The sequence below is a fragment of the Mastomys coucha genome, unplaced genomic scaffold (genome assembly GCF_008632895.1).
Source record: "Mastomys coucha isolate ucsf_1 unplaced genomic scaffold, UCSF_Mcou_1 pScaffold18, whole genome shotgun sequence".
Classification (NCBI taxonomy): Eukaryota; Metazoa; Chordata; class Mammalia; order Rodentia; family Muridae; genus Mastomys; species Mastomys coucha.
In genome coordinates this window covers 91,595,536-91,607,242 of record NW_022196900.1, presented here as the reverse complement: position 1 = coordinate 91,607,242, position 11,707 = coordinate 91,595,536, and the positions used below count along the sequence as shown (strand labels likewise).

Below are 11,707 nucleotides of genomic sequence, written 5' to 3'. Positions count from 1 at the left end.
ACTCCGAAATCCGCCTGCCTCTGCCTCCCAAGTGCTGGGATTAAAGGCGTGCGCCACCACCGCCCAGCAAAATTTTAAATTTTTAAAGTTTCATTTAATGTGTCTGTGTGCGTGTGCTTGAATGTGTATTTGTACCCCTGTGTGTGCAGGAGCCTGTGGCGGTCAGAAGGTGTCGGTTCCCCTGGCACTGGATTACAGGTGGCTTTGAGCCTCCACATGGGTGCTCGGAACCGAAACGGTGTCCTCTTACTTAAGAGCAGCAAGTGCTCTTAGTTCCTAGCTGTCTCTCGGCCCCCAGCCCTGAGTTTTTCCCGGAAGTGTGCTTTGTTACTGTTGGTGAACGGAGAAGCTAGAAGTAATGTGAGTGGGCGCCGTAGGGGCCGAGTGGTCCTCCAGCCTCTCAAGTACAGGGATTGAAGTGTGCACTATCAGCCGTGGTGGGAGTAATTTGGCACAGTGAGCTTGAGGAAGGCACAGACGCACTGAAGAGGCGCCGTGTCCCCAGCAGTGGCTCTGTCTGGGGCTTAGTGCAGGTCTTCATTGTGAGAGCATCGGACACGCTGAAACTGCAAGCGGATTGTTTTCAGCACGAGAGAAAAAGCCAGAGATGCTGGCCTTGAGATTAGCTGTCCGCTCAGGTGGTATGGGTGAGTGCTACAGTGGGAAGAACATTCATGCATATATGTGATTCAGGTAAACTTAGCATATGGTTCATTAAGACACCTGGTATGTTTGTTTGTTTTGTTTTTCGAGACAGGGTTTCTCTGTATAGCCCTGGGTGTCCTGGACTCACTCTGTAGAGCAGGCTGGCCTCGAACTCAGAAATCTGCCTGCCTCTGCCTCCCAAGATCTGGGATTAAAGGTGTGCGCCACCACCGCCCAGCACCTGGTATAATTGTTGATGGGAGAAGTTTCTAGGGTTAAGACCTGAGAAATTGGAGACTATGTGTACCCGTTAAAAAGAAAGCCTGCTTGAGGTTTTAGAAGATAGCCCTTTTCTGAATTCACAATAGTAAGCCGAAGAAATGTAAATAAACTACTCTGATTTCCAGCACTCAGAAGGCTAGGGCAGGAGGGTTGAGTTTGAAATCAGCCTGGAATATATAGTAACGTGTGTGTGTGTGTGTGTGCGTGTGCGTGTGTGTGTGTGTGTGTGTGCGCGTGTGTGTGTGTGTGTGCGTGTGCGTGTGTGTCCTTGTTTCACAACAGAGAATAAAAGACTATGTTGCATTACAATACAGTTTAAGACCTTCAAATTTTGTTTCACCTTCATTCTAATTTAAGGGAAACAGACTAGGCAGCATCTTCCAGAAGAAGTTGAAATGAGTAGTTTAGTGTGAAAGTTTACCTCAGAGTCTATTAGAGCCTTCCAGCTGATTAATATTCTGTGACAGCACTCAGGGTCTGAATGTCTCTAGCCCAGACTCTGAGGTGAAGCAAGCCCTGCTGAAGGCAGGAGGAGCGGCCAGGCCTTTTCCCAAAGACTGTCCACTCTGCGGAAGAAACGCACTGAGTGCGTATGGTTGAAATGTAAAGATGTAATGTATGTGAGGATGCACACCTCCTGAATGTCTGAGGTGCTACTTATCTGTCGCACAGCGCTGTGTCCTAAATATACTCCAGCCTGTTTAGCCCAGAGGGTGGGAAAAGCCTGGCGCTGGTTGGGAGTGAATGGCCCACCTCCTCCTGTTTTGTCCTCAGCTGGCTGGGGATGATCAAGATGCTTGACCAGCCCGGGCTCCTCTGCCGTCTGGTTCCCTCACACTGCTACACAGGGTCAGGCCAGTGCCTGCATACTAAGCAGCCAGCTGTGAGAGCTGAATCCTCTGGTGCTGAGGCTAGAGCAAGTGAGGAAGCCTTGCAGCTCTTTGAAAGTGTCGTCTCACAGCCTCCTCCGCCTCCTCGCACTAGCGGTTGCCATGTGGACCTGAAGGAGTCCATTCCATCCCTTGACAAGCCACCGTTTCCTTAGCGAGTCTGGTCATTAAATGGAGGTGGGAGTGGAGTGCCAAGAATATTAATATGTGAATAAAAACACCATGCAGAGCTTTGTTTCCTAAGGGGGAAAACATCTAAAAAGTGCCACGGAAAACAGATGGCGACATTCCTTAGATCAGTAACTGTTGGGAGATGTCTGTAGCCAGCACAGTGGTTTGCTGGTGACAGAACTTCAACTGATGTCATCTGGAAGGATCTGTAACGCAGTTTTCGGTTTTCTGTTTAGGTACTTAAAGCTCTCACCAAAGCACCCAGAGTCAAACACTGCTGGAATGGACATCTTTGCCAAATTCTCTGCTTACATCAAGAACTCAAGACCAGAGGCTAATGAAGGTAAAAAAAAAAAAAAAAAAATTGGATTGTCCCAGCAGAAGGCAAAAGGAGACAAAAACCTATGAAGACAGCAAGTGTAAGGGAACGTGTGAAGTTCAGGCTTTGCTATGAGTGTCTGAGCTGTCATTTGGGAGAGCAGTGAGACCCTGGAGTAAGCCGTTAAAGCTGCTGCTCTTCCAGCGTATGCTTCAGGACCCGGCATCTGGTGGGCATGTGTGTGATGGGAGGCATTGAGTTCTCAGGCACTGAGGAGTCCTCAGAAGGGGACCCCAGAGAGCTGGGGTACCTTCAGAGCTGTGGTGGGTACTGAAATAGGTGGATTTAGCTTTAAATTGATCACCAAATCTCTTGCTTACTATGGGGTACTGGCAGCCTAAAATTAGCTCCCGTCTTGTGTTGTGCCTGTATGCTAATTACTCTTCATGAACAATTTTTGGAGTGGCCTTCAGAGGGTGACTAGACTCTGCAGCCTTCAGATTTCTTTACATGATAAATGTAGTTTTTGTTTCAAGTCATTATTATGGTGAGGATAGTTGAGCAGTGCAGATGCAATTTATTTGTTTGTTTTAATTAAAAGGTACTGAGTGCGAGGCCAGCCCAGACTACACAAACTGTCAAAAAAAAAAAAAAAAACCCAAAAAACCAAGTATATACTCTAGACCCCCAAATTTAGAGCAGTAACAAAAAGAGAACAAAGATCAGCACTAAAAAGATATGGAATCCGCTGTGGCTGGAGGCAGGGTGGCAGCTTGGGCTCCAAGGGCTCTGGCAGCCCGTGGGCTAGCCCACGGGAGAGGTGGGCATTGGTGCTGCTAACAGCAGCAGGACCTAAGAGGGAAGCACGCACTAACTTTCCTGTCATTTCAGTCTCCAGCTATGGCTCCTTCCTAAAATCTGGCTTAAGTTTATAGTGTTTCATAATTCAAACACTGTGGGATTTCCATGTCTTTGCTCTTGGTTTCTGGAATGTTTTTCTTTAGTGACGGGGAAAGGGGCTGCTTTAGTGCCCAGGCCTGGCGTCCGTCTATTTTTATAATGTGTTCTGTGGCTGCCTTGGTTTAGAAGCAATTTTCTTGAGTAATTGGCTGGTTTTCTGACTAATGTTCTGTTCAAGCAATTTATACCCTGAGCAAATGTTAGGTTGTATAGCCCCTGCTTCCCAGAGTGTTTGGGTGGCCTGCTGGCCCGGGCCACTGTGCTCACAAAGCTGGCTTTTATACCCAGGCCTGCTAGCCGACTGGCCAGCCTTTGTGCTCTCTCGGTCATAATGTTTTTATTTCTGTGCAGTGTTTGAGGGCTGGAAAGCTGGTCGCATTTCTTTTACTACCTGGTGGGGAGAAGAGGGGAGTAAAATGAGTTTTCCTTTCCCTTGGGGGTGAAGGCCGGGGGAGGAAAAGTGACTCACTTAAGTATAACTTTGTATTCTATTTTTTATCTGTCAAGTTGTTACTGCCTTAAGTGGCCACCTCCGCCCACAGCAAGCACACCACATGGAAGGCTTTGTATTCAGTACCTGTTGGTAAATAAGAATTGTAGTTACCAAGGTACTTTTTTTCCCACAAGGGCCTGTCACTGCCCCAAGATTTTTGAAAACACTTTTAAATCAAATTTGAGCTCAACACTTGTCTCGGTATGTGTGTGTGTGTGTGTGTGTGTGTGTGTGTATGTGCATACTTTCAGTAAGCCTAGGCAGCGAGCTGCACCTCCCAACACTCATAGCCACAGTGCCTACAAGTCTGTTGCACCAGCCTAGTAAATGTTTATAGAACCCAATATATATAGTTGAGTATTTTAAAGAATCTTAGGGCCCAATTCTAAGGGCTTAGATGTCTAGATGCATTAGCATTAGCTATGTGAACGTGGGTCAGGGCCAACGCTTAGATTGAAGTACAGTATCAACCAATAGGATTTAGTGAATAAACCAAAGGGAAATGAGGGAGGGAGAGGGAGAGAGAGAGAGAGAAAGAAGGTAGGTAGGTAGGTAGGTAGGTGGATTGATCAATCAGTCTATCTTTTGGTAACAGGTACAAGTTGGCCAGGAATAGGTTTATGTAACCTAAGCACTAAGAGAAGTGAACCAGGCCAATGGTGCGCTTCTTTAATCCCACCGCCACTAGGGCAGAGGCCAGCTAGGGTGATGGTGTGAGACCTTAGCTCAAAATTAAAATATTCACTCTGGGGATAGAAGAACCCAGATTTTCTCACATTCTGAGGGCTCTAACACTGAGCTATACCCTAGCTCAACTGTGTTGTATGTATTTTAACAACAGGAATGTTTATATCACAATTAACCCTTCTGCCTTGACTCTGCCCATTCAAATCATATAAGTAACAGAGCAAGTTATGCTTATTGGAAAAGCTAAGGTTTTCAGGGATAATTTTTAGAAGATATGATCTTTTTGTTCTTTGAGACTATCACACATGCACACAATGTACTTTGATCCTGTTCACTCCCTTCCTCCTACTAACTCTACCAGATTCACCTTCCATCTCCCCATCTTTCAAATTCATCCTATCTTCTCACACTTCCAACTTCATGTTTTGTTTGTTAATGGTCAACTGTTTACAATTTGCTCTTCATGTCTTCCTGGGTGTGGGCTATCCACTGGAGCACGGGTGACCTACCAGGAGCCACACCTTTAAAGAAAACTAGCTCTCTCCCCTAGAACCCATCAGCTGCCCCTCAGCCAGGGATGGGGTTCTTAAGTGTCCTCGTTCCCATACAGGACTGACTGGTTTGGCATGCCAGTGACCCCAGCTGATGTGAATTCCCTGTTGTGTTCAGAAGATGTTTCTCTGACCCTCCCTGACTTACAATTGGGGAATAAATTCAATATAATTTAAGAACAGATCCAGGGTGACTGGGAGTCATTTTATATAAAACTGTGGTGTAGTGCATGTTCACATTATGGTGCATTGTAGATGCTTTCTGCCACTGTGGTCCCAGCACTGTGGGGGCCGAGCAGGAGGCGATAGATGGCTGTGCACTTCAGACTAGGCGGGCCACAGAGCGATCTCCTGGGTACCCCCACATCCCCTCAAGTTATTCCGTGTCAAAACAAGTCAGCCTCAGGCTTTATAACTGCTTCCTATTCGATAGGAATTTTATTTGCCATTTCCCAGTTGTTGGACTTTGTAGATGGCCTCTTTGACCTTGCTCTTACTACTGCCCTTGAGCTAGATTACAGAGAGCTGGAGGAAGGTTTGCACCTTTCCTCCTTTGGGACTGCATCTTACCACTGCCCTCAGCTCTCCTGGATGCAGTACAGCCTTGTGCCACCATCTCTAGCTACTTTACACATTTTTTGCCAAAATTTCAAAGTCTGTACCAGTTTGTATTCCCACTAGCCGCAAGGTGTTCATTTCTGTATTTCCATAGGCCAAAATATTATTTTTAATTTTAATATAATTAATTTTAAGCTGTGTATAGTAAGTATATTGCCTTTTTTGTTTGTTGGTTGGTTGGTTTTCGAAGGGCTTCTGAGCGATAGGAGTGTACCAAACTGTCCTAACTTCCAGACAGCTGATTTTCTGGTGACCTACTGCTGCCCCCCAGTGGTTAGTCCTGGTGTTTCCTTAGACTTAGACTTAAACTTTGCCTGTGCTAAACTTTACAGCTTTGTTCCTTTCATTGGCTAGTGCTATTTTAGAACCTCCTAGGGCCTGTGTCTTTTTTTCATTGGTCATACCTTACGATGATACATAAATTATTGTTAATAATGACTAACATAGGGACTGGAGAGCTGGGTCAGCGGTTAAGAGCACTGGTTGTTCTTTCAGAGGACCAGGGTTCCATCCCTAGCACCCACGTCGCAGCTCCCAGCTCTCTGTAACTCCAGTCTCAGGATGTCCAGTACACACATGGCCTACAGACACACATGTAGACAGAACACCATACACATGGAATAAAAATAAAAGTTTAAAAAAATTAAAAATAATGGTTAACATAACACAACTGATTATCCTCCCAGTTTCCACTGGCTTTTGTTCAGCCTTAGGATTCTCTTAAGATCCCAGGCAGGTGGATCTCTGAGTTCAAGGCCAGCCTGGTCTGCAGAGTGAGTTCTACAGAGAGCCGCTGTTGTCCATGCTCTTTCTGTACTGTCCCTGCTCCTCCTAAGACGTATTGGCCTTGTCTCTCCAGCTGCACACAGCTGCCTTAGTCCAAGGTTGAGTCATGACGGCCGTAGCATCTCAGTCCACTTGGCTCTTAGGGAGGCTGCTGCCAGTTCATCCTAAACTGACTTTCCCGTCTGAACTCGTGCCTTGGGGAAGGCAGGCTGAGCCCTGGCGCCCAGGCTTTCTGTTTATGTCCACACAGGCATTGGTGCCTCTTGACACATGAGCGTGATTATGCTTTCGGTCTTGGAAGAATTTCTCCTAGCTGTGAATTAGCAGACTTGCCTTTCCCCATAGATCGCTGCAGTTTGAATGTCAGTGGGATTGAGCCACAGCTTGTTTGTGAGGGGAGCAAATCATGCAGATGGTTTTATTGGTTGACAGGATAGGCCACTCTCCTTCAGTTCTGTCTTTGCTGGAACGAGCATGCAAGGCAAGCTCTTGTTCTCAGGAGCCAGGGGTAGGAGTGAAGTTGTCACCTTTACTGGGGCACACCCTGCTCAGGGCTGGGCTTCCTCTCTGACGGCACTCTCATGTGTTTCAGCGCTGGAGAGGGGGCTCTTGAAAACGCTGCAGAAGCTGGATGAGTATCTGAATTCTCCCCTCCCCGACGAAATCGACGAGAACAGTATGGAGGACATCAAATTTTCCACACGTAGGTTTCTGGACGGCGATGAGATGACATTAGCAGACTGCAACCTGCTGCCCAAGCTCCACATTGTCAAGGTAGGCCCACCCCGAAGACAGTGCCACCAGGAGCAGAGCTCTCCTCACCAGAGCCAGAGTCAACGCAGTAAATAAATGTCTTAGCACTAACTACATAGACAATCGTGTTTAAAAGTCAGCTGTAGCGGGTACCTTAATCCTGGCGCTCAAGAGTCAGGTAGAGGCAGGAAGAGCAGGATTCCCTCTCAAGGCCAGACTGAGCTAAATGAAACCCTATCCCGGGGAGAAAAATTTGAGACTTGAGCAAGAATTTTTTTTCCTTCTCCTGCGGCTGAATTAAAATCCAAGGGATGTAATAGATAATTGTGAACTGAACTGACACTGTCCAATTCTGTGTGGTGACCATAACATAGCATTTCCAATTCAAGGCCACAATGTTAATTCTGTGACACACTGAGCTAAATGCAATACTAATAAGCGTTTGTTGCTTGTCAAGATCTAAGACGAGAAAAGATGGTTTTAGAAGCTGGTGTGCAATCCTAGCATTTGGGAGGTAGAGGCTGATGAGGCTCTATTGAAAAGCAGCCCAAACTAAAAAAGGAAGAAAAGAAAACAAACTTGAAATAGTCTGTGTGTAGACAAATATTTACCCAGTGTTTACACTGAGCCATCTCCTCGTGCCCAAGGCTGGCTTTCAGAGTCACTGTTGTGTCTCTCCGTGCCCGGAGTAGTGTGCAGTCCTAGTCTACAGGCGAGATGGAGATGGAGATGTAGCTCACTCTCTGTGAGTGTGAGCAGGTTGGTAACCTGGGAGGCCAGGAGTAGGTGCCTTTCTGCCCTCGGAGTTACAGGCAGTTGCAAGCTGCCCGACATAGGTGCTGGGAACCAAGCTCCAGTCCTGGAAGAACTCCCGCCCATAGAATGTGTTACTAAAGGTTTCCAGAACTGATAGTCTCTCCAGTCAGACGTGCCTCGTGTGGGGACTTTGAAGATACATGTAACTCTTGATCTGTATTGCATTTCAGGTGGTGGCCAAAAAATACCGCAACTTCGATATTCCTAAGGGCATGACAGGCATCTGGAGATACCTGACAAACGCCTACAGCAGAGATGAGTTCACCAACACCTGTCCCAGCGACAAGGAGGTGGAAATCGCGTACAGCGATGTCGCCAAGAGACTTACCAAGTAGACAACACTTTTGAGAGAGATGCCTTCAGATTCCCCCAAGAATACGCTTTCCTAACAGACTGCTCCGCCTCCTCTAAAGTAGAAGTGTATTTTGCATGAACACACAGTTACTCAAGACTAGGAATAAGGGTAGACAAAGTAGGCCTCTCCAGTACACACTCCCAAGCAGTATTATGCTAAATTCCTCTGCCCTGCCCTGCCCTGCCCTGCCCTGCCCTGCCCTGCCCTGCCCTGCCCATCTGCTGCCCTCCAGTTTGGAGGTACTTCACCACAAGCGTGTCACCCAAGAGGCAGTTTGCTGTCACTCTGGAGCCCCAAGCATCACGTCCATTCACTGTGTAGATGGCAGAACCTGAGGGGCAGTGTTCAGCCATTAGACAAGTAGCCGCGCCATCATTGGACCCCACACTGCTGTGTGCATGGTGCAGGGGGACTATTTATGTTCTGGAGAAGTTGTAATATTGAGTGAGGTGTCTGGAAGGATTACTACTCTGTCAGACATGCTGTTTCAGTGTAGCCTGTTGTGGAATGCCTGAGGAGACTGCTTCTGTAAGACGCTGGTTTCTTGGTAGACACTTAATTTTGCCTAAAATGTGTCGTTTGTATAAATTGTAACATCCGCAACTACATAAACAGTGAAGGACTGACTAAGGGTTAGGAAGACCTTTTCAAAATGACCAGAGAAGACTGGGTGGGGTCTCTGTGTGCCTTACCTGCTATGAGGGAATCACCCAGGGCCACCCATGCATCTAAGGTATTGCTCCCTTCATTTGTCACAGACTTTCTTTTCTCTTTTTGTGGTGCCTGGGATGGAACCCAGGGCTTCGTGTAGGCCTGGCAAGGCTCTGCCCCTGAGCTGCACCATGCCCTGCCTCCCTCTGAGTGAAAAGCTCCTTTCTTGGGTGACCATCTATCTTCCTGACTTTGAGCAACAAAGACTAGCATGTGAGCCACTCAGAAGTAGGAGGCTCAGGGGGAATTTGCTGAAATGTTACACTTTACTCTGGAGATGGGGTGAAGAATGTGTCCTGGGCCATCTTAAACTCCCGTGAAGCTCAGGCCACGTGTTCCTGTCCCATCTCCATTTGCATCAGACCAGGTGAGAGTTCCTTCACTTCTCTTGGGATAAATTGTAGTTGTCACAGTGAATGTATTTCCACAGTTTTGCCCAATGTCAGTCACTGCACAGAAGGCTAGCCCTCTGTGGTTTTCTTACCGTTTGTTTTGAGACAGGATATTACTCCGAAGTCCTGGTTGGCCTGGAACCTGATGGGTAGACCAAGCTGACTCCAAGCTCGTGGCAGCCCTCCTGCATTTGCCTCCTGAGTGCCAGCTAGGATTACGGCCTTCACCACCATGTCTGGCTTGTTTTCTCATTTTTAAAAACATAGCTAAAAGTTGTTTGCCATCTAACAAAGGAGAAGGAGCTTTGTAAAAACAGGCCCCTCCCACCCAGACAAAATGGCTTCTCAGAGGCACTCCAGAGCCTGCTTGTGACTCTGTGTACTTGGCTACATTTTTTTGGTCATTTTTTTTTTTTTAACATGTTCAAGAAATGCTCTTTCTCACTCCCCAGTTCACTGCTTTAAGGCGGCCGTGCTTTCCCCTATGGTGTGCTGACACTTAATAAATGCCAGCTTTATGGAAGCATTCCGACTCATAGCAGCTTCCTTTTAAAACTTACTAAGAATTTGCTTAGCACGGGGGACAGGGAAAGCTTGGCAGTGGTCCCTGTGGCTCAGGAAGATGCCGCGGCCTCCGGTTTCACCCTTATTGATCATCAGGGTGTGAGCACCCTGCCCCATGCAAACTGGGGGGTGGTCTGTCTGGTTCCAAAGGGGGGGCACCATCTCTTCTCCTCTGAAAAATGACCCTGCAGTGTCTCTGTGGGTGGAAGTGTCCCAACTTTGCTTAATGATGACTTGGCCATGGGTGGGGTTGAGTCTTGAAGATTCCAGAGAAGAGGTGCCTGTTCTTTCTATGAGAGGGCCAAGTGAGGGCTCCTGGGTAAGAGCTGCGCTCCTCCAGCAGGGTGTGCAGACGGGCTTTAGTGGGTGTGAGGTGCCCACGCCTGGGTGTTTATTCTCTGTGGCTTCCTAAAATTGCCTCTTGGTTGCCCCTGCCGTCTCTGGATATCCAAGGAAAGTCGGTCTAGGTTTTGGCAAAGGCAGAATGGGTTTCCTTTATAGAGACACAGTTTTGTATTGAGAAGGTCAAACAGATTTGAGATTGGCAGATGGACAGAGACTTTAAAAAGGAAGAGCCCGCAGCCGGCCCTCTGCACTTGGTGTGTACCAGGATCATGGCGGCTTACAGTCTTGAGCTGTGAGCTGTGAGTGTTTCTACTCCGCTGGTGCAGGGCGTGGCCACACGAGTGGCTCCTCCCTCTGCTCCTGCTTAGCTTCCGTCTTGGAGAAGGGATTCTGAGTGGGGTCTGCCCATTTTCCAGTGGATGCTAAGAAACTATCAGACAGTGGGAGGGAAGCCTGACTGTTTTAAGTACCGTCACTTCCTTTTGATTTAGATATAGACTTTGAATACAATGCAATTTCCGCAGTAACATTAGCTTCCATAGCAGTTTATACCATTCAGAGGTTCTGACTGGTTTGTACACTAGGCTGGTCAGCTCTAGAATTTAGGCATTTATACTTTTCCTGAGTTATGTTTCCAGAACCTCCTCAGAGTTGCATGTAGATAGCATTTATTTCTGCATATTTAAAAAAAAATCTAGGAAATATCTATAAAGAAAAAATGAGAAGTAGAAATTATTTTTTTCACGAAGATTTTGGTCCACACCTCATTAAGTTGTAATGGATTCTTCAGTTTCTTGAGCTGGCAATACTCAACATTTGGTTCAGAGAGAGAGAGAGAGGGAGAGCAAGAGAGCGTTTGTTAGTGAAACTCACTCTCTTCTAAAAGTTTATTATATCAAAGTGGGGGAAACTAAAATTATTTTATCAAGGAAAGAATATTAAGTCCCAAGCCATAAAAGTTTAGCTCCCAAGCCATAATGCCGAGCAGCTTTGGGGTATTTTCTAGAATTCCTTGGGTAGGAATGAAAGCTCATCATAAAATGCTTGCATTTTCTTCTCTCTGGAACATCAACACCAGTATATTGCTGGCAGCTATTGTATTAAAAAAATAAATATATTTTCACTATCAAAGGATTCTTTTTTTCTTTTTCCTCCTTCATGGACATAACTTGGTATAAAGCTGTTCTGAGAGCACTTTCCTGATACGATTCAGTGCTTTACGAGGGAGGAAGATGGGCTGTTTACTAACTCATAGCTGGTGTAGAGGATAAGTTAGTAGAAACCAATACTCATGGTAATTAGAACAGATCTTAAACTAGTCCTTTTTACGTGTGTGTACGCACACATGTGCTCATGCATGTGGGTGTCT

The 11,707-nt window shown here is 46.6% G+C and overlaps 1 protein-coding gene across 1 annotated transcript in view; it reads left to right on the top strand.

Moving 5' to 3' along the window:
- Positions 1-11,469, top strand: part of Clic4 (chloride intracellular channel 4) — a 63,282-nt gene extending 51,813 nt beyond the window's left edge. Inside the window, exons 4-6 of the mRNA XM_031379043.1 lie at positions 2,225-2,331; positions 6,995-7,176; positions 8,142-11,469. Of these exons, the coding sequence (XP_031234903.1) occupies positions 2,225-2,331; positions 6,995-7,176; positions 8,142-8,306 (454 nt within the window). The 3' untranslated portion in view covers positions 8,307-11,469. The remainder of the gene's footprint in view (positions 1-2,224; positions 2,332-6,994; positions 7,177-8,141) is intronic.
- The last annotated feature ends 238 nt before the right edge of the window (positions 11,470-11,707 follow it).